Consider the following 24,635-nt stretch of genomic DNA (forward strand, 5'->3'; position numbering starts at 1 on the left):
TTGCCGCGGATTGTACATAAAATAATCCGTTGCTGTATGTTAAAATCAGGAACCGATGGATAAGAAATTTGGTGCAGGAAACCTAAATAAATGACAACAACCATTCCTATCATGTGAAAGTTGAAAGAGCTCTTATAAAAACAGACTAAAATTGGGAAGAAACATTTTTTCCCATTAGGACGAGAGGATTAAACGCAGAAGCACCAAAAGTAAGGTTTCGGACGGGAAGGGAAGGGGAAAATTCTCTAGTTTTCCCAGGGCGTAATCCCATATACGATGTCGATATCCATAATTACAATGTAACATTAATATACTGTGAAGCCATTATCTTGCTTAGAGTTACTGCACTGGTGTTGTCGCTACAAATAAAAGCACCGTAAAACCAAATGGTAAATTTCTGAGGGAACGGTTAACGTTTGGTTTTTCTGTAAGTAAATCTGCGGGCGACTTACGGAAAAGGAAGAAAGCGGAATTCAAAACTTCAATGGATTCGAACTTGTACAAAGTTCCGTACGCCAGAAGATTGTACGAGATTGTACAATCCGCGGCAAAAAACCTGCAACATGAGCATATAAGTTTATTGTGAAATGACGAAGTTTTTTGCTCCAAAATAAGTGTGCACGGGAGGAGGCCGAGGTTTATCCTGGCGTGATTCGTTCCACTTAGACGTTATGTTCATTCCCTGTGCTGTTAGGCGTAGTTTCACAATAAACTTACATCCTCATGTTGCAGGTTTTTTGCCGCGGATTGTACATGTTCTGAAAATTTTCTATTGATCCTATTGACACGATCAACTGTCAATTTAGCTAGCGAACATATATTGCAAATGCAGACCCCTACATTTTCAACCCCTGGACTGTCACTGCTAACTGTTACACAACAAACATCATTCTTGTCTTACATGTACGATAATTAGAATACATGATCTCTCCAGAAAGAAACCGAACTTTAAAAAATACGATCAGTGAAATTATCATTGACTTTTTGTTTGCCAGCGACGTGTAGTGGAATTCTTCCAAGCACTTTAACGGCAACTGTATCATCCTTTCTTGTGTCATCATGAGACTGGCAGCGTTAGATTTTGAAAGAGCAGCGTGAGTTCATCAAAGTTTATTTTATTTAGAGAAACACTGAAAACGTTCAAAGAAGTATATGGGGGAGAATGTATAAGCCGAACCCAGTGTTAAAAGTGCAGCATTTTCAAAACAGGAAGAACATCCAACGAAGACGAGGCACAACATACAGATGCTATGCCCATCAACATTGTGCGATGATGATATTCATGTTCAAAAACTGCGCGATTTCTACGGAAAAAATCGTCGTTTTACCGTCAGCAAAATAGCTAAATCGTTTTCGAAGATGACCTCCAAGTAGGAATCACTAAATCGTTGTGTCATGTGGTCTAATTTGAAAAACTGAACATGTATCATATTGCAGCAAAATTTGTTCCAAGGTTACTAACAAATAAACAAAAAGAAACATATCTGGAAATCTCTTGAATCGTGTAAACGAATGCTGGAGAACATCATACAGATGACGAGGCTTGGGTTTATGCTTATGACATTGAAACAAAGGTACTTGTCATCCCAAATATGGGGATCACCGAGATTCTGAAAAGCACGTCAAAAGTCGCTCAAACATTACGCTTACTGTTTTCCTTGGCTTTTGTGGTGTTCATTATGAACATGTTCCATGTGGTCAAACCATCAACAAAAAGTATTATTTAGAAGTGACGCAGAGTTCCAGGGAGGCTATGAGAAAGAGGAGACTGGAAGTTTGGAGAAATGGAACTAGATGCTGCACCATGACAATGCTCCTACCCATTTGACGCTTCTAATTACTGAGTATTTGACGAAGAACAATACAACTGTTGTACTCCACCCATCCTACTCGCCTGATTTGGCACCCACAGACTTCTCTCCATTTCCTAAGTTGAAACCCATCCTGAAAGGTCCTTGTTTCCACTTCATAGAAATAGTAACAACAAATTCGTTACGAGACCTCCAGGCTCTTCCAGAAAGTGCGTTTCAGCAGCGGAAAACATACTGAGAGCGATGTATAACCTGAGTAACTTTCACGAACGGTACTATTTTATTCACGAAGTTCGGTTTCTTTCTGGACAGATCACACAAGTGTTTCGATTTTGTTAGAAACCTTTACCAACGTACAAAATAATGTTTAGTTATGTCATCGACTTCTCACCTGCCTTACTGGGATCCTTATTGAGATCAAAACCCCCTGACAGGTACATCTCTGCCAACCTAGCCTGTAGCAGATACGGCGGATCTTCTGTTCCTTCTTCAGTGTTCTCTATCGCCTTCTCATACCAACGAGCGGCTTCTACCCAGCTTCTCTGCCTAGAAAATAAGTAATTGTATCATACATAATTAACGTTTTTATAAAGCTTCATTGGTACTCAACAATGCTTTTTCCACAAATATACTGAAACCTGACACCAATGGCATGATTATCTGCCCGTGAACGAGAGGTGTCGTTGCAAAGAGGATTTACGAATTTAGAATAGGTAGTTACAGCTCATGCACCTGTTCACCGTCCCGTTCAACATCGTGGCTATATGAGACATGGATCTACAGCTTATCGTGGGATGAGCTCCACAGGAAAGTATAGAGCAAATACGAGGAATGATCGAAAAAAGGTTACAAACCATAGAACTTTTATTTATTCAATGCAACTTAACGAAAATGTATTTGTAGATTAATAACATGTCTGTTTTGGTACAGGTTTGAAGACTTCGGTTTCAGATCATGTATACCCGAGAAGCGGACATTAAAAATGATGACTCGTCTGGAAACTTGATCACGAGTAGAAGTGAGGTCAGTGGGTGCAGTTCCTGTGGGCCAAAAACATTACACCTGCTAACATCCATAGGCAGATTATACAGGGTATGGAGAGGGTTAAAGTTCAAAGCAACATGTAGGGAAGTCGTGTCGTGCCTTCAAAGAAAGGTGGACCAATATTGCTAACGACAACCCTGGACACAACGTAGACCCAGTACTTCAAACCACTGACGTTACGCTTGGAACGACTAGAGTACCTCATCTACAGAACTGACCTAGCCCCAGTGACTTTCACCTTTTCCTTGTTCTAAAGCAAAATATGGTGGTCACCATTATTTGTCATATGATTACATATGATTATGTCAAAACCGCTGCCTCACGGTGGCTACCAGAACTTGACGTGGGTTCCTATGCAAATGGCACAGAAAACTTAATCTGTCGTTGTGATAAGCGGTTGAACAAAAACTGTAATTACATCTAGAACTACTGTTGAGTGCCCTCTGTCATCAGATGTGTTGATCTTCCAGCTATGTCTCACACAGGCTTTATAACCTTTTTTCGATTATCCCTCGTATCTATGCTATAAATGTACATATGGGTTAATACCATACTCAGCCTTCGAATTACCGAGGGAATGAGGGAGAATATCCCCTTTGGTAAAGAAATCAAAGGTGTTTATACTATTGTTATTGCAAAATACAATGCTTGTGTGATAATTCTCTTTTCAATCACAATCCCTATCTCTATAAAAGTCCCTTATTTCGCTTACTGACTGTATCAAACGTAACCGAATAAGAATATCCGATATTATTATTAAATACTAACCAATCATGACGGTTTATGGATTTTTTAGGAAGAGATATGCAATAGTTGTCTGCCGTATCATGCAAACATAAGTTTTGGATCCAAATTTGCTTGTAACTACTGGACAGTTGACTTCGTCAACTGAAGATCTATTTTCAAACTGCAGAAAGTGTTTTCTGTGCTAAATACATTTGAGCAGAGAACAATTCCCTGTTCCTTATGAAGAGGTTTCTACAACATTTGGGGTAAAACAAGACTGTGAGAATGTTCATAAAAGGGAACGTTCTCTACTATAATAACACATATTTTTGTCAGAACAAAAAGTTTGTCCATATTATGGAGGTATTCAGCATCCAGGTACGGTATTCACATTTCTTTTATACGGTTGTTGACATTTCATGTATCTTCTATATCGTTGCATGTATGACGTTAACCAGTTTGAAGAGAAGAAAATCTTAGCTTCTCTATATTTAAAATTTATAGCTACAGTCTTTTCTTTTATATAAATATTTCGAATATTGAAAATGTCCAATATTTTGATTACTTAGGGTATTCTTTCATTTTTTATTTATTTTTCATTTACATATTATGTTTCTGAACAGAGATTACTTTGACGAAGGGAAGTAATAATTACTACTGTTCCAGGCCAGATCGTAATTTTAATGTCATCAGGAGTGACTGAGTTCGACGATTATTCAATGTCATTCTTCCATGGAATGGGAAGTAGTAAACGACTAAAAAGTTTACACTCAGGGTTCTAACTTATTGGCCGTGTACGAATTCTCTGATTTTGCAGGGTTTTCCAGGTTAAGATTTACGAACTTCCACAATGATGAAAAAAAAAAAAAAAAAAAAAAAAAAAAACGATCACGGGATTCCTCACTTACTATGCACGTACATGTATATTGTGTGTACGTAGGTAAAATATTGCAAAACAAACTAATTTATTTTGAAAAATATCCCCTAACAAATACCCGGGTAAAGCAAAAAAGAGAAATGGGTTTTGACAAGTGAAGCTCCGAACTTAAAATTCCCTGACTTTTGCAAGTTTACCTCTTAGGTGCGAATTCTGACACTGTACCCACCACACCGTCATGGCATAATTCTTTAAAGTAAGGGTATTCGCATTGTTTACTATGAGTTTTAAGAATTTTTAATACCAACATCCATTAAACGACATCTCGATATTACAAAATCGGGTAATTACGTATGCTGGTTGGGAATTAATTTGAGCGTGTCATTGAAAGTCTGAAAAACCTTCAAAAATTAAGTTTCTGTATCAACTGAAATTTGAATATCCGTTGGTTCTAGAATTTTCCTTTGTTCGAGTCATCCAAATTTTGATTCTACACAAAAAAGTATGCATTTATCTATGACACATGCCTAATGATACGAAATAAAAACTAACATGAGAAATAAAACGTATCCTGTAACAATTACACTGAACGTTCCACAAAGAAACGTTTGATACAAGGATACTACTAATTTTCAAAATAAAGTATGAATTTTCATGTAAGTCAGGAATAGTAGCAACTAACCTAGATCCAAGCCCGTAGCCTGTGTCATAAGCTCTGGCCAAGTGGACCATCGATGGACGATCATCCCAATGTGCTAACTCCGTTAAAAGATCAAGGCCCTTGTCGATGTTCTCTGTCGTCTGCGGAACCTAGAATATAATATAGAGCCTTCTATCAAAATAGTACCCCAAGACTAACATTAGACTATCAAACTGTATATTAAAAAGAGAAATAGGTGTACACTACACCATTTTTGGGTAATTACATAATAATAGTTGCACAATTAAGAATTTTCATACAATGTGTATATTTTGTTTGCCAACTCACCTAAAAAAAAAGTCCACAGTTAAAGGGATGAAACATCGCTATAAAAATAGACAAAAGATTAGTACCGACTGTTCGTTGGTTGGAGTGTCCAGTTTAGCACCGAGACTAGATAAGCCGTGCGATCTGAACCACATGAGCTCCCCGCGAATTGAACCCAGATCTCCTGCACCAAAAGTGCGTACGCTAATCACATAGCCATGAGCGAGTTCCCAACTAACGATCTGTAGACAGCAGTTGCTATAACGTAAGCAACTATGCTTGCCAAGGATATAAGTAAAGGGTATTAAGATCTTTGTCTATTGAAAATCATCTACGTAATTGGATATGAGACATACCCAAACACTTTTTCGAAATGAAGTCAAATTTTGAATTCCTTATAACTTTGTTTCTACGTGTTCGAATTACCTCATACGATGACCGCAGTATTCAACATTAAGGTACTTTGAATGTACGCTACCAAGTCCGTACCACTATCGTAGAACCTTCCAAAATTTGGTTGTTTTTCGATATTTGTGATACTGAAGTGTCCTTAGTTTGCAACACTGCATAAGTATGGATGACTCTGAAAACGCCACTGGGCTGAGCAACAACTGGATAAAATTTCCCTCAGATTGCTGGGATCTGGGCTGCGACAAGAAAAGAAATGAAATGAAATGAAATCTTTGTTTTACGTCCCACGATTATGCCGGCTGGGCTAAAGGAGACGGTGATGATGAGAAATGAATGAAATGGCGGAATGAAGAATGGGAGGAAACGGGAGAACCTCCAGGAAACCCATGCACACGGTACTTGTCCACCATAAAGTTCACTTGGCGGAGCTGAGATTGAACTCGGGACCCTATGCACCAGAGGTGAACGCTCTACCACTGAGCCACCACGCCCCCGACAAGAAAACAGTCAAGAAAGGAATAGGAGCACATCAGAAAATCGGTCATAGAAGCCATAGAACACATACACCACTGTCATAGACGCCAACGTTCACTGTAGTCACAGAAATCACGTGTACAGAACATTGAATAATAAAAGTATTACAAAATCATAATTATGTACACTCGATATTACTATTACGTTTCTACCATGTTCTGTGTTATATTTGTTGCTGAGTTAGGTTGATCAATTGATTACTTAATTGAAGCTTAATAGTATCTTTCCAGGATCAGGTTTATATAAGAGAAGACTTACTTTACTGTCCAAAAAGTTTGAATCCGAAAAAAGCACCCATACCAAGAATCGGTTAACAAATGGCGGAATATTTACATTACTCCTATTATATAATTGTTTCCTTTATTTACACAGAAGTTTGATTCTGCCATTTCAACATATAGGCCTATAACAAGAAAAAAATATATTCTATTTGTTAAGAGAAACTTAATGCTTGATTTTGATACGATCAGAGGATACAAATAGAATACGAAAATACTTAATAGTTTGTTTTCAACTATATTATTTTTAATTCGTATAAGATTATATTTTTTCCTAATAAAAGTTGAGGAAAAAAGATGCAAGAGGTATTTAGAGAAATGTTCTTACTCTCAGAAAAAAAAGAAAAAAGGAAGAAAATAGAAAAAAAAAAAAAGAATTAAACACATGAAGTTTGCAAAACTATTCACTCAAACCGCATAACAATTTCTTATGTTATCTAAAACTGCCTTTTAATGTTTATATAAAGTACTTTTCTGTTTTATACTAGCTTTTATTTAAAGTCAAATACGACTGAGTTTGCGGCAAATAGTTAGAAGTTATATCTCTGGCAATGTATAAACATATTTTGCGCAATTTATTTTATGCCATAACTTACGCAAAAGAGACTGAATCCGTGAAATGAAGGGGTAAAATAAGCGTAAATATTTTCATAATTAGAAGACTGAACAGCAAAAACTGCTAAACGTGGGGATTTACTTTCCTGAAATTGTATACTTGGGTCTTTTGTAACCATTATATTATACGGAATAATCAACTAAATTAAAAAACTGTTACTCCAGCTGTTAATATACAGCTGTGATACTTTTTCTATGGTTGGTAAGAACGGTGAAGGTATCGTTGGTACCGGTGAAGGTATCGAAGGTACCGCAACATAACATCCTATCCGTACTACAGTCACTTTCTTTCTTGTCTTGATAAATGTTGACAGCTGTCACTAAAAATCAGCGTTTAACATGACTTTTTGAACAACAGATAATAGTTTAGAAGAGCTCGGTGAGTACATCCTTAGTTTATTGATAAGATTGGTCTTCAAGCGACGTACATTATAATGTTTTGATATACAATTCAATACTAAGTATTATTACGATTATTATTAATACTTTAAGACGACTGAAATTTAAATATTTCCAAGTTATCTGTTTCACACTATCTTTTGTTTACAATCCAATAAGACTATGTTTGCGCGAATAATTGGAAGTATAAACATATTTTTCTGAATATCGTGTTATGTTATTTTAGATTCACTTTCAGAATTACATTCTTTGGCAGATTCTTTGTTTCCATGATTTCCAACTACCTTAGTTCACTTATTACGCAAACGTATTTGTTAGTGCGTTACTTACCTCTAGATCTGGCAATACATCGTGTGGAAGACCCAAAAGCATACGGGCGAGCGCGATCTTGGCTTCGGTAATCCCACAATCCGACGACTTCTCCAAATGAAAGAAAGCAGCCTCCCGATCATACCAGGGACTGTCAGGCGATGTGAAGCGACGAAGTTCATGATAGCGAGCTAAATCAAGATGGATCTGAAAAACACATTCAAAGTAATCCTTGTAAAACCATGCAATGTTCTCCACATTTAAGATATTAGATATATTCATAATTATATTCAATTATTAGACTACATACACCATACTTCATTTATTCAAGATTATTTTCTGTAGTTGGAATATTGTGTTTTCAAATTTTCATCTTTACGGTAATAAAGGTTAGAACTAATTGTCTAGCTGTATGGTTTAAGAAACACAAACGTTCACTGACACAGAAATAAAGTGTCTCCATTGCATTATGTCCAATGTCAAACAAATACACTTTGGGTTGTTATTACAAACTTTCCCTATGATCCTGCCTTACAACCGTCTTATATTCTTATCTTGATAGTTTTTTCGACCCGGACTCTTGGGGGCCAGCGGTGGCTTAGTAGATGTTCACCTCTGGTGCATGGGGTCCTTCATTTGATCTCAGCTCGCGCCAAATGAGCTTTGTGGTGGAGAAACACCGTGTGCGTGGGTTTCTCGGGGTTCTCCCGTTTCCTCCCATTTTCTTCATTCCACCATTTTCTTCATTTCTCATCATTACCGTCTCCTTTAGCCTAGCCGGTATAACCGTTGGACGTAAAGCTTCATTTCATTCATTTCATAAGATTTAATTTCATTTCGAACTCTAGGCCCCATCCATATGCATGCCCAACTTTAGGAATGGCCACATAGACTCGGACACAGCGAAGCAAGTTAAATCTCGAGAATATCTTTTTTTCACTTTTAATTTTTGTTTTAATAACGAGCTTTGAAACCACAATGAATTTTTAAACATATATTTTTATCTTAAACCACTAATTTTTGTTTTAATAACGAGCTTTGAAACCACAATGAATTTTTAAACATATATTTTTATCTTAAACCACTGAAATCTGGTGATATTAGCGGTGCTGCAGAATATCTACAAGAGATTTATTCCAAATGATATTAGAATATATTCAGTGGGATAACCGTCAGTGTGTGAACTAACATAATCTTAGTGTCAAAAGATCTACAAGATTCACATTGTGACAAATTGTAATGAAAATTTGCGTACTACCACCATTCATTTCTCGTCAGAAAGAATGTTTCCTACGCTGTCAAGGGTGAAAAAACTATTTAAGAGCAATTACGGTATTACACAAAAATGTTTAATATATTTTGCTGTTGCAGCAATTAAAAACGAACTTAACAATGAAACTGAACTTTGATGAAGTGATAAATCGATTTGCTCAAGTAAAAGGCAGGAGTACTCATTCTTATTTACTACAAACATATTAAAATTTATATTACGGTACATAGATTTTTGCTTTCTTTATCATAGATCTTTGCTTTGCTTTCTTTGCAATGTATAATGTATGTGTACCACATCAAATAATAATGCAGAGATACCACGATATAGTCCTTTATTCGTTCCGGATCTTTGGACTTGTACCATACAAAATGTATGTAAACGGATACTGACAGAGTGGGGCATCCGTGTTCAATAGTCCGCTTGCCACACTATCTCTTGGTCCAATGTGGTCTTGTACTTACAGTCGATCACGACGTATACACGAGCCTGCTGTTTGGGTTGTGCATTATTGCAACACCTATGACTCACCTTAGTATTCACCTGAGTATTGTAGTACTGCAACACATGAGTATACACACCAAAAACAAAGTTTTATAAAACTTCAATTCACTGGAAAATTGGGCGTTATGAAGCCGTGCGTAAACTGGGATCAACAACTTATTGTATTTGAAACAAATATGAATACTTTTGATATTAAATTTGGCTTGATTCGAAACTACGTAGGCTGATCGATAAAGACTAATCATCAGTGTTTATGAGGTGAATACAACACCAAGGCACAGAAAACGAAACACGTCTGTGTAGTGGGAGAAGTGACGAATAGATCGAGCAAGTTTGAAGGCCATTAACGTCAGGAATATGACCTTGGCAGCTCTTCAAGCACACGTAATTTCCGTTTCGCGTAAGGCAACATGGAAGTGACAAGCGAAAAACAGTACAGAAATTCTGTTGACTATATTGCAAAGATCAATGTGTACCCCATCCTCCATATAGCCCTGATTTAGCCCCCTGTGATTTCTTTCTTTTCTCAAATTTGAAGAAACACCTCCGGGGACGGCGTTTCGCATTTTCAGGGGTAGTGGTGAAAGCTGCGGAGGCGATTTTGAAGGATGTCCAAAAATGGCTTCCAGTATGTCTTTGACGACTAGCAAAAAAGTTGGGACAAGTGCACTGCATGTAATAGGGACTATTTCGAAAACGACCATCAACATTTCGACGATTAGTACAGGTAATTATGTTTTATTCATCTATGATCATTCGTTATTGATCATCCCTCGTATTATATGACAGAAGCACTATTCGAGCAAATTCATATGACATTTCTTCATATTACCTTACTGTTCTAAATAATGTAACTAAATTGTCCTTTAGTGCTTGAAAAATAACAGATCTTGCTCTATTGTATTACCTTAGTTTAATACTATTTTCTTTTCTTTATTTATTTCAAATGAAGCCTCGATTTGACACTTACCCTTCCAAGGACAGAATCTCCACTGGTCACTTTACAAGCTTCTCTCACAATTTCCGGCTGGACACATGATGGGCGAGACCTCCTTGCAACGGCCTGCTGGAAGGCTAATCGGTCAGCTTCACTGCTCACGGAGCCGCTGTTCTCAGATTCCAATCGACGCCGCCGGTTGTATTCTGTTTCAGAATTCGATCCTGAATCAAAATCACTGTCTGCTTCCTCTATATTGTCGTTATTTTCATCCATGTGGAATAGCATGATCCTTGGAGAATGGCCTCCGTTTGTTACATCACTATGCTGAAACAATTTTATAGAGACAATGAGGGTGGAAGGAGTAAAGAGAGATAGGTTCATTCTTATTAAAATGCTGTGATTAGAAATAGAATATACGGGAAATATATTACAAAGTATGATAGTGGCTCCGCATAGCGTAGTCACTAACGCTCTAACCTTCGGTGTGAATGGTCCCGGGTCTCGTCCAGAATTATCCAAAAATATACATTTTTTAATACAGAGGATTTAGTGTGTAAAAATAAGTTTTAAATAGGCTGTTTCCTCCTTTCATTAATTTAATGATAACACAACCGTTAGCGTGTTCTGAATATGGACACTGAATTGTCCAAGCACAACAGCTATTTTATAGCACAAGCCATATAGTCCGAGTGAAAGAACACCCAAGAATAACCAAGTGTATGACTGTTCTGAGAGAGGACTGGATAGCGTAGTGGTTAATGCATCGGTAAGGTATGCAAAAGATCCAGGGTTCCAGACCTGGTGCAGTTATGCACTTTTTCAAATCCTTATGTATTATTAAATTCGCACCTATAGAGGATTTGGTGTGCTAAAAAATCGGTTCTTTCGTTAATTCAATTTAAAATAAATTTGATGATAAACTGATAAAATTATTTCGTTTTTTTATTTATAGAGAGTAGCAGAGATTTGAAAAGTTACTGGAAAATCTCTATCTTTCGAGTGCGTTGCAATTTCAAGAGAAGGTTGCGGACGTAATTTGTGACCAAAATTTATTACTCTTTACAATATTCCGAAGTTGGTCGTCCGCCAAGTTTTCGGCTAAGAGGGTAATAATTGGTTCCTTTGTGTACCAAAGTTTAATATTTAATTTAAATACTATTGCCAAGCGGGCGTTAGCGAGTGAAGGTGGGTCAGAGCCCCGCAGGGCACGTTGTTTTCTGTCTTTATTACAGCTAAATGGGAAGGGGGACCTGTGTTCTAGAATCTGGCCGCCATGTTGGTTGTGTTAGTTACCGTTACATTGAATTGTAACTTTCTCCAGATTTCTTTACAGTTATTTGCTTACCACATTTTCAATAATTTATTTTTAGATTTATTAAGACGTGACTTTTACCTACTTTTAATAGATTTTCCTGACTATCACCTTATTGTTTCAGAAACTGTAACAATGTTACCTCATATCTAGGGCTGCGTGTCTGTATACCTGCAGCCATGTTTACAAAACAAATGCTCATTACATTCCCAGAATCATACCATGCAGTAACCTTGCGCCAAGTAGTTTCCTCCGCTTGACAAATAGTTCCATGTTTAGAGCCGCTTATATAAGAAAATAAACACAACATTCGCTCTTCTTATACATTATCAAGCACACAAACAAGCTAATTATTCATTTCTTTCCGGTAAATTTTCAAAATTTTGCTACAAACGGACGACCAACTTTGGAACTTAACCCTTCTTTTCCAAACTTACCATGATTTCATGGGTCAAGAAACCGCTGTCAGGTGAGTCTGGAGGTGATATGGAGAGACTACTGCTAGACATTGAGCGACTTCTCAGGTACTTGTGGAGATGGATCTTCTCAGACTTTGATGGAGTGATGCAAATCTCTTCCTGTCCACGAACCACCGTTGCACAATTTTGCTTTTGAAAAAATCATAAAATTAATTAGCATATTTACAGTTGAAGAGATCAAAATTGTATTAAGATTATTATTTTAAAAAATGAATTTAAAATATATAAAGAATTTAAATAATTATAAAATCGAATATTACCACCCTTAAAAAATACAAACAATATACACAAAAAATATAAACATTATTGTTTCAACAATATCTTGATCTTTTAATTAAAGCCATAGCATTTTCAGCTCACATGCCAAATTAATAATACAGCAATACTTACGTGACTCGTTTTTTAAGAAAATTTCTACTAGTTCCTTTTTCCGTGATATGTGTTGACTAAATCAAAATGACAGTGTACGGGTATGTATAATTTGCTTTAATTTTTGTTATTTCGAGATTTTTTTTTTTTTAATTTTAATTTTCTTTGCTGCTTCCTGGAAATATAACTTGCTAAAAAAAATTATAATGGAAGTAACACTACAGACTCAAATTTTTTGGAAGCTGTCGATTTAACTATCGTGAACGGAAAACATTTTTGTTGGATAAACTGGTGGTTCCGGATACGAGTTCCACAGTTACCCGTTCAAATTCAAATTTAGGCAGGGGCCGCGGTGGCTCAGTGATAGAGCGCTCACCTCTGGTGCATGGGGTCCCGGGTTCGATCCCAGCTCGCGCCAAGTAAACTCTGTGGTGCACAAACACCGTGTGCGTGGGTTTCCTCGGGATTCTTCCGTTTCCTCCCACTTTCTTTATTCCACCATTTAATTCATTTCTCATCGTCACCGCCTCCTTTAGCCTAACCGGCATAATCGTGGAACGTAAACTCTAAAAGATTTCATTTTATTTTTTTTAAAATTTTTGCAAGAGTTTTCCTTAGTCCCATCAGAAAAGTTACAGAATCGTACTTTTAGATATACATGTTCGAAATTACAAACGTTATTTTTGTGGGACGGAGCATTATTGTAATTGATATACTAACCCAAGATTTAGGTGAGCCAACTACTAGCTTGATATTCAGTTGCTTTTATGCAATGAAATACAAGTAAAAATATGGAGTCGTAAAGTTAGATTTCACAGAGTACAGGCTGGCAAGAAATGTTATTACAAATACGAAAGAACATTCAAAACCAAAATACTACGGAAACAAATGTGAGAGTGTACAAAACTATTAAGACTGGTGGTGATCTACGGTGCAAAGCGTGGAAATTCACACAGATCTAAAGACCAGCTGTTAATATTTGAGACAAATATTTAAGAATTTTCGGGCCAATTAAGAACGATGATGATACCTATAGACAAAGACCAGCTAATCAACAATGAGGTGAATAGGGCAAGTCATACGAATGAACAATATGAGAATCCCAAACCAGACGATCGCCTAGAATATTATCGGAAGAAAGAGAGCAAGAGGGCGAACCAAGATAACATGGATAGAAGACATCGGGGAAGACCTGCGTGTAATGGGTACTCAGAGCTAGGGACAGAATCCAATGGCGAGGCTTTGTTAACGATGCCTTAGCCCATAATGGACTGTAGCGCAAAATAAGAAGAAATAGTCAGATTTAATCAGAAAGCTAATTAGATTAATTAAGATGTTTAAATGATCCCAAAGTAGTTTAAATGATCCCAAAGTAGTTTAAATGATCCCAAAGTAAAGTCCGAGTAGGAAAATTTTTGTCCACGAGCTTTCACGTCGAAAATGGCCTGAAACAAGGAGATGCGTTATCGCTATTATTATTTAACTTTGTTCTGGAATACGCTATAAGGAAAATCAAAGAGAGCAACCAGGGCCTAGAGTTGAACGGTATTCACCAGGTTATAGCATATGCTGATGATGTAAATTTAATAGGGGATGATAGGAGAACAATAGAAAGAAATGCAGAGATCTTGTTAAACGCTTGCAGGAACATGGGTTTAGAAGTAAATGCAGAGAAAACTAAATACATGGAAGTGCGTCGGGACCGTATTACAGCAAATTATGGATACGTTAAAATATTAAATAATACTTTTGATAAAGTGGATAGTTTCAAATATCTAGGATCAATATTAACAGATGAAAATCATATTCACGAAGAAATTAAATGTCGACTAAAAGCAGGGAATTCGTGTTACTATTCGGTTGAAAATCTCTTTTCGTCGCGAATTCTGTCGAGGAATTTGAAGCTTAAAATATACAAAACGGTAATCATGCCTGTGGTTCTGTATGATTGCGAAACATGGTCGCTTACTCTGAGGGAAGAACATAGACTGAAAGTATTTGAGAACAAGATCCTGAGACGAATATTCGGACCCCAGAGGAACGGGAATGGGGAATGGAAACTTCATAACGAGGAACTACATAATTTATACGGTTTAGCCAACATTGTTAGGGTCGTCAAGTCTAGGAGGCTTAGGTGGGCGGGTCATGTAGCTAGAATGGAAAAAAGTAGAAACGCTTTCAAAGTCTTGACTGGAAGACAAATCGGAAAACGACCATTAGGAAGACCTCGGCGGGAGGACAATATTAAGATGGATCTTGCGAAGATTGGAATATAAAGTAGAAACTGGATGCAGTTAGCTAAGGACAGAAGTCAGTGGAGAGCTTTTGTGAACGCGGTATTGAACCTCCGGGTTCCATAGGCCATAGAGTTAGTTAGTTAGTTAGTCAGATTTAATGGTGACTGAAAGTTGAAATGGAATCTGTGTGGCTATAAATCTTTTACGGTGACCTGCATGTTAATGTGGCTGGGAATGATTTGTAAATAACAGAGTTTAATTGTGATTTGGAGATTACATGTAGAGACTGCATGGCAATAATAGTAAGCAAGAAGGTTTAAATGAGACCCGAGAATGGGTGTTGTGCCTATGTGGCTTATTATAATGAAATGTAATGCGAGGGTTTAGGCATTTCGTATGCAGAGCAAAGTAGATATTTGGTGAAGGACTGACTGCTTGATTGTGGTTATCTTATTAGGATTACTTGAAGTTTGATTTAAAATTACTAAAATCATATTGATTATATGAGGCACATCCATGGACTGTAAAATGAAGGACTACTATCAGAAGAAAATTATTTTATTATTGTGGAGTTAGTGATACTTCACTACTTAAGATAAACACCATCCTTGTTGAGCTACTTGCCGTAACACGGCATCTAATTTTGTATATCTCGTCAAAGAATTCTGCCGCCAAGGATTGAAACCAGGATTACACAACTGTCTGCAGTTTGGCTGCGCTGTCGAAACATTGTCCGACCAGAAATCGCTTCAGATAGTTGAACAGGTAGAAGTCGCTGGACGCGAGGTTGGCACTATAGGGCAAGATCACGTGCAACTCTTGTTTTGTCTCCGGTGACAACGCGACCGAGGAACTAGTCATCTTCCTAATGGTAACGCAGCAGGAAAGTCAAAGTTGATGCTAGGCGCTTCTTGTGCTCCGCCGTCAGTTGTTTTGGAAATCATCGTGCACACAACTTGCGAAACTGATTACTACATGTTCCGGGTTTATGTCTATTGTACCAAAGTTAATCCCATCACTGACTCCACACAAATGCGCTTGCGTCAAGTTATGGTTACATACTCCTACTCTACTTCTGCATAACTGCATCCCACTTTGATTACTCGTGCCATCTTGGGACACTTTCGAGCTTATTTTCTGGATGCGCCTCGTCCTTACTAAATTTGAACGATCTAATATTAGGAAACCTTCAGTTTATACTAGGTATAATTTTTTCTATTATAAAATACTGCCCAACTGTTAGTTTTCCAGTTTAAAATTGAAATCTGTATCTAAACTTAGTAAATCAATAAATATTTAATAAATAACTAAAAGATCTAGGGAACTTAAATATATGACACATTACTAGCAAATAATAACTACATTTTCAAACAGAATATAGGTAATGTACCTGCGCCAACTTGATCCTCATCACATCTTGCAATTCTGACTCCGCTAAATCAAACTGGGACAGACCCAGACTCTTACATATCTTGTTGCAGACGTGTGTATGGAAGAACAAAGCCATTCCACGAGTTCCGAGGTTCCCGTCCCCATACTCGTCTCCTGTCACGAAAAGAAGAAAATAAACTTAAAAACTTAACTTACAAACTTCTAACATTAGAAAACAGGTAATCACACTATATGAGGGATATTCATAGAGAAAGAATAATAGTAATCACAGTAAGAACATATTGCAAAGATATAGTACAATAATGCACATCACGCTTGATGAATGATTCACTTTTTCCCTACATAACTACCACCAGAGTAACATACTTGTCACGTCTGACAAATGCCGTTGTTGTGTAAGTCCTGTATCTGGCTGTCCTGGAAGTTATTTACCATAGTAATGACATGTTAGTGAAACGTTTCCTAATCAACGGGTTCTTCCTTGAAAGAGAAAGAGGTTAATAGGTCAAGGCCTAGGGAATAAGTAGGCTGAAGAGGGATTTCGAAACCGAAAGTGGCTGCGTAACTCACAATCTTGTTACCGAAATGGGATGGGATGTCATAGAAAAGCTGTACTCCTTTCATCAGCATTCCATGACATGCTTTCTTTGTTGCACCTCGTAACTCAGTTAAGAGGTCCCGGTAATACCGCCTAGTGATTGTTTGCCCTTTGTGGACTTAATCACGCAAGGTCATATCGTACTAGTCCCAAAAGATATTTCAGCATCGCCTTTCCTCGCGATATTACGATCTTGGCCTTTTTCTGTGTTGTATTTGGAATAGTGTCGGGCTGAACAAGCATCAACCTTCGTCATAATGTAATATGTTAAATACTGACTTCCAAATAATGTTCACTTTCCTTAAGATGGTTACAATGGTAATAAGATGGTCTGCAAGTAGGAGATATTCAATTCTCTTCGAAACTCCGAATTCCTGCAAGGCAGAAGACTACCCGCTGCATTTTTCATTTTTCAGATTTGTTGTACCAAATTCAAATCTTCAACTCCCACACCCTTATCACTCTCATCATATGATGGAACGTACTACGCCATCATGGTGTTCTGACTTTTAGCGGTGTTTACCAGAACTACTGTGTACTGAACCGTATTCGTCGCGCACAATGTGTACCATTTTTTCTTAACAGTCCGACTTCCCCACTGCAAATTCTTGATACAGGACCGCACTCAGAAAGAAATAATTATTATCTGAACGTCTCTTTTATACTCTTTAATTTCCTTAGAGTCATTATCAGATAAGTTAATGCAGGAAGCTTGTTGTTGGACTTGTTTCTGCAAACACTGTTTAAATGTTATAAGTAGGTCTAAGAGAAGAGCACATATTGTTGCCCAGCTAATAATTTCGGCAACTCGACTTGGATTGTGATCATGAATGTTTTTGTGAACTGTAGGACGAGTTCAAGTGATTGAGATATTGGCAACTCTTTTATTTCAAGCAATATGATAGGACTGAGATACCGCAGAGTTATTGGATGCATTTTATGTGTAATTACTGCACTATAATTCGAAGGTCTCTTACACTCAGGATCAAGTGTGTTTTTCTTTATCTGCAACTCTTATTTTCCTAATAAAAGAAAAAGAGTTCCGCAAGAACGTGACACGTAGTATTAGAAATTTTGAACAGCCGGATAATGAATATTATTTTCTTCTTAGGAAGTGAAATTTCATTTTATCTATTACAACTTTTTATTTATCAGCATATATTTAACGACAACAAATCATTTTTATTCTTACTGTGTAATTCTGTTGTGGACATGAACATCAAAATATTAACCGCGTTAAATAATACGATAATCGTATTCTTTTTCTCCACATTTCACTACAGAACAGTGCCTTTCCCGATATTCTTACAATAATTAAAATACATTGACTTACCTGTACACGTATGTATTTGAGGATCCGTGTATAAATCACCAACACCTTGAATATCCACGACAATCAACTCATGACCAGATCTATAATAATAACAATAACACAAGCGTTACTTCATTTAACAGAAACAACTGCTACATTCATACTTGTTAATGGACACTATAAAATACATATTTATAAATTAAAAATAAGCACTGTCCTTGTATCTAGAAAAAAATATTTTTTCTCTACATTTGTAAGTATGCGCCTCAATATGTCTACTTTTGTTACTTATATTGATTCGAAATCACAAATACACATTGTGACTGTTTCTAAAGAATGTTGTGTCGCTAGTGCTTGTCTCATTCATGCATATAAACATTTCTTATTTTTTTTCTTTTGCGTAGCAAACTGCAAAACGAATTTCAACTAGGAACGCAATTTTTAATTTTTGTATGGCATTTTTGGTAGCAAAGGAAATTTACTGATTTCACCGTTTTACGTGGACACGAAACAATAAAAATGAAAATGTTTGTATACAGGGTGGTGCAAAATTCCGTATACAACGCTTGGAAGAAGAATCTATATATGAAAACAAACAAGTAACTTTATGTGACATTTTGTTAAATTCGGCGCCATTTCCGAGTTACAAGCTGTCGCAAATGATGGCAAAACAAAGTATGAAACCTCATTGCGGGCAAAGGAAAGGTGCAACAGCAAGCGGTCCCAAACAGTTTAGAGAAAGTAATGCATGGGTGACACAATGGTGTCAGATGCAGGGCAGTAGGCATAGAATTTATTTAAAAAAAAAGTCACATAAACTTATTTGTTTTTATGTGTAGATTCTTCTCCTAAGCGCTGAAAACTGAGTTTTGCACCACCCTGTATAATAAAGACATACGATGATGGAAAACAAAGTACATGATATTTTTGTACTAAGTTCTGTTATTTTATTTTACTAACTTCTATCTGTTTTTGAATGCGTCTACATGGGGAACTGGTGTTAGGTAGCACCTATATTTTCATGTCGAACACAATAACTTCACACAAGTGTTAAGTTAGGACTTAACATTTTTCAATAGCATTACGCACGACACGAAGTGACCCTATACTTTTATGATAAGAACACAAACTTAATTTCACACAAGTGTTAATTTTCCTAACTCATATTCCAGCCACACACTATCCAGACCATTTTTTCCTTTTCTTTAAAGCTGTAAACCGAACATTACTTTTCTTTTGCCATTTCAAGGAAAAACAAGAGGACGACGCAAAAGACTATAGTTGGACTGATGCTGTGAAATGACTATGCAGATGTGTTATTTATAAACTTTTTACCGCAGAGCTTGAAACAACAGGTCAGAAAGCGAATGCTGCTCAAGTCCCGTGTCCTAGGACTTTGGAGAGGTAAACTGAAGTCTTGCATTTCAACAGTTCATTGAGGAATTTTATTTTCATGTGCTATAAAATGGCAGAGTGCACATTCTTTTTTCTCGTTAATTCTATGTCTAGTCTCCAGTATGGTGTATAGTTCATAGTGGATTCATATACATTACTAAGAATCAAAGAGGCACGCAAAACACCGGTTTTTCAAGGGAATATTTATCACAACAATGTGAGACCAGAAAAAAAACGAAGGAAAAACTATATTATATGTCTTCTTGTAAAAATAGATCATTTAGTTAGAATCACCAATATTAGGATGTATTTTAACTGGGAAAATACGATATTCCTTCGAGAATTGAACTGCTAAAAACAATCGTTTTACATTTATGAAATTCGATACAAATCTAGTTAAACATTATTGTAAGTCCAGCGAACAATAATTCAATTTTAGCTAAGAGAGTTTTAGTATTAAAAACAAAAATGTTTTCATTGTGAATATTACTGTTATATCAATAGAATAAAATTTACTTCCAACACTTAAGTGGGATTAGAAGTGTTTCTGGCAGCTTCTGATGCAACTCGTTAACATCTAAATATTAATCATATCCACCGTGTGAAGAACAAATAACTTAAATGACTGAGGCGGCTTGAAGAATACAAATAAATTAAGTAACTAAGGTTTAAATAACAAAAATAAATTAAAGGAATATAATACGGAACACAAAAATAACAACTAATTGTATGAAAAATGAATGAAAAAGTAAACGAAAAATAAAAATTAATTATACCTAAAATAAATGTAGCTACAAACTGCCCGAAAAATAAATGAAACGACTAATTGTACGAAAAATAAACGGAACTATTAATTGTACGAAAAATAAATAACACTCCTTAATGTACGAAAAATAAGTGAAACAAATATGAAAAATGAAACTAATTGAACAAAAAATAAATAAAACTGCTAATTGTACGAAAATAAATTAAACTACTAACTGTGCAAAAAATAAAAATGAACCTAATGATTAATTGCACGAAAAATAAATAGTGCTAATTGTATGAAAAATAAACGAAAGTACTAATTGCAGAAATAAATAAAACTACTAATTTTAGAAAAAATAAATAAAACTATTAATTTTAGAAAACATAAATAAAACTAATAATTTTAAGAAAAATAAATAAAACTGTTCATTGTACGAAAAATAAATATGAATCTAACGACTAATTGTACGAAAAATAAATGAAACTACTAATTCTACGAAAATAAATAAAATAAATAAAACTGCTAATTACACGAAAAATAAATGAAAGGACGAACTGTATGAAAAATAGAAATGAATTTAACAACTAACTGTAAGAAAAATAAATGAAACCACTAACTGTATGAGAAATACCTAACTGCTAATTTTATGGAAAAAATAAATGAAACTAAATGAACCAAAAACAAATGAAACTACTAACTGTACGAAAACTAAAACTGCTAATAGTACGAAAAATAAGTGAAATCACTAATTGTACGAAAAATAACTAAACTGCTAATTGTATATAAAAAATAAACCTATTAATTGTACGGAAAATAAAAATGCTAAAAATACGAAAAAAAAAATGACTACTAATTGTATGAAAAATAAACTAAATTACCAACTGTACGAAAAATAAATAAAACTAATAAATGTACGATAAATAAATCAAACTGCTAATTGTACGAAAAATAACTGAAACTACTAATTATACGAAAAATACATAAAACTGTTAATTGTACGAAAAATAACTGAAACTCCTGATTGTACGAAAAACAAATTAAAATGCTAATTGTACAAAAAATTAATGAAACTACTAATTGTACGAAAAATAAATAAAACCATTGTACGAAAAATAAATGAAACGACTAACTTTACAAAAATTAAAAGTGACTAACGGCTAACTGTACGAAAAATAAATGAAAATACTAATTGTACGAAAGTAAATAAAACTGCTAATTGTACGAAAAAGAAATGAAACAATTAATTGTACAAAAAATAAATGAAACGACTAGCTGTACGAAAAATCAAAACGACTAAAGCCAAATTGTACGAAAAATAAATGTAACTGCTAATTGAAGGAAAAATAAATGAAACAATTGTACGAAAAAGAAATGAAACTAAATAAGGGAAAAAATGGAATTACTAATTGTACGAAAATAAATAAAGCTGGTAATCGTACGAAAAATATATGAAACTACTAACTGCACGAAAAATAATTCATACTAATTGTACGAAAAGTTGTACTAATTCATACTAATTGTAACTGCTAATTGAAGGAAAAATAAATGAAACAATTGTACGAAAAACAAATGAAACAAAATAAGAGAAAAAATGGAATTACTAATTGTACAAAAATAAATAAAGCTGGTAATTGTACGAAAAATAAATGAAACTACTAATTGCACGAAAAATTATTGATACTAATTGTACGAAAAATAAATGTAACTGCTAACTGAAGGAAAAATAAATGAAACAATTGCACGAAAAACAAATGAAACTAAATAATAAGAGAAAAATGGAATTACTAATTGTACGAAAAATAAAGATGGTAATTGTGCGAAAAATAAATGAAACAACTAACTGTACGAAAAATAAAAATGAATCTAACGATTAACTGTATGGAAAATAAACTGCTAATTGTACGAGAAATAAATGAAACTATAAATTGAACGAAAAATTAATAGAACTGCAAATTCTACAAAAAATAAATAAAAGAAATGAACAAAAAACAAATGACATTAATTGAAAGAAAAATAATTGAAACTACTAATTGTACGAAAAATAAATGAAACTAAGGGAAAAATAAATGAAATTATTAATTGTTAGAAAAATAAAGGGAACAACTAATTATACGAAAAATATATGAAACCACTAACTGCATGAAAAATAAATAAAACGACTAACTTTACGAAAATTAAAAGTGACTAACGGCTAAGTGTACGAAAAATAAATGGAAGTACTAATTGTGCGAAAGTAAATAAAACTGCTAATTGTACGAAAAAGAAATGAAACCGCTAATTGTACGAAAAATAAATGAAACTATTAATTGTACGAAAAATAAATGAAAACTTATTACACGAAAAATAAATAAAACTGTTAATTGTACGAAAAAGAAATGAAAGCACTTATTGTACGAAAAATAAATGAAACAACTAACTTTACAAAAATTAAAAGTGACTAACGGCTAACTGTACGAAAAGTAAATGAAAGTACTAATTGTACGAAAGTAGATAAAACTGCTAATTGTATGAAAAAGAAATGAAACCACTAATTGTACGAAAAAGAAATGAAACTAAATAAGAGAAAAAATCGAATTACTAATTGTACGAAAAATAAATAAAACTGTTACTTGTACGAAAAAGAAATGAAACCATTAATTGTACGAAAAATAAATGAAACGACTAACTTTATGAAAAATCAAAACGATTAAGGCCAATTGAACGCAAATAAATGTAACTGCTAATTGAAGGAAAAATAAATGAAACAATTGTACGAAAAACAAATGAAACTAAATAAAAAAGAATGGAATTACTTATTGTACGAAAAATAAATAAAGCTGGTAATTGGACGAAAAATAAATACAACTACTAATTTTAGGAAAAATAAATAAAACAAATCAGTGTACGAAAAACTAAATGAAACGACTAACTGTATGAAAAATAAAAATGAATCTAACGATTAATTGTATGGAAAATAAACTGCTAATTGTACGAGAAATAAATTAAACTGAAAATTGTACGAAAAATAAATAAAACTGCTAATTCTACAATAAATAAATAAAAAAATAAATAAATTTACAAAAAACAAATAACATTAATTGAACGAAAAATAATTGAAACTACTAATTGTACGAAAAATAAATAAAAGTGCTAATTGTACGATAAATAAATGAAACCACTAATTGTACGAAAAATAAATGAAACTAAGGGAAAATAAATGAAATTACTAGTTGTTCGAAAAATAAAGGAAACGTCTAATTATATGAAAAATATACGAAACCACTAACTGCATTAAAAATAAATGAAACTACTAACTGTACGAAAAATAAAAACTGCTAAGTGTACGAAAAATAAGTAAAACTGCTAAGTGTACGAAAAATAAATAAAACTACTGATTGTACGAAAAATGAATAAAACCGCTAATTGTACGAAAAATAAATAAAAACTAGTTATACGAAAAATAAATAAAACTGTTAATTGTACGAAAAAGAAGTGAAACCACTAGTTGATGAAAAATAAATGAAACGATTAACTTTACGAAAAGTAAATGAAAGTACTAATTGTACGAAAGTAAATAAAACAAATAAGCGGAACTACTAATTATAAAAAAATAAATAAAACTACTAATTGTAGGAAAAATAAATGAAACAATTGTACGAAGAAAAATGAAGCTAATTCAACAAAAAAATAAATGAAAAATAAATAAAACTGCAAAGTGTACGAAAAATAAATGAAACTACTGATTGTACGAAAACTAAATAAAACTGCTAATTGTACGAAAAATAAATGGAAACTAGTTATACGAAAAATAAATAAAACTGTTCATTGTACGAAAAAGAAGTGAAACCACTAATTGTATAAAAATATATGAAACGACTAACTTTACGAAAATTAAAAGTGACTAACGGCTAACTGTACGAAAAGTAAATGAAACTACTAATTGTACGAAAGTAAATAAAACTGCTAATTGTATGAAAAAGAAATAAAACCACTAATTGTACGAAAAAAATGAAACTAAATAAGAGAAAAATCGAACTACTATATGTACGAAAAATAAATAAAACTGTTACTTGTACGAAAAAGAAATGAAACCACTGATTGTACAAAAAATAAATGAAACAATCGTACG

The 24,635-nt window shown here is 34.4% G+C and overlaps 1 protein-coding gene across 2 annotated transcripts in view; it reads right to left on the reverse strand.

Annotated features, from left to right (window-relative positions):
• LOC145664924 (eukaryotic elongation factor 2 kinase-like) overlaps positions 1-24,635 on the reverse strand; it is a 76,240-nt gene that overhangs the window by 3,151 nt on the left and 48,454 nt on the right. For both annotated transcript variants that reach the window (XM_081732029.1, XM_081732030.1), the window contains 7 exons: positions 18,406-18,485; positions 16,473-16,627; positions 12,435-12,605; positions 10,716-11,009; positions 7,993-8,178; positions 5,141-5,268; positions 2,203-2,357 (listed from right to left, as the gene is read on the reverse strand). In XM_081732029.1, the coding sequence (XP_081588155.1) occupies positions 2,203-2,357; positions 5,141-5,268; positions 7,993-8,178; positions 10,716-11,009; positions 12,435-12,605; positions 16,473-16,627; positions 18,406-18,485 (1,169 nt within the window). The remainder of the gene's footprint in view (positions 1-2,202; positions 2,358-5,140; positions 5,269-7,992; positions 8,179-10,715; positions 11,010-12,434; positions 12,606-16,472; positions 16,628-18,405; positions 18,486-24,635) is intronic.

Source organism: Thermobia domestica, chromosome 11, assembly GCF_964235325.1.
Source record: "Thermobia domestica chromosome 11, izTheDome1.hap1.1, whole genome shotgun sequence".
Lineage (NCBI taxonomy): Eukaryota > Metazoa > Arthropoda > Insecta > Zygentoma > Lepismatidae > Thermobia > Thermobia domestica.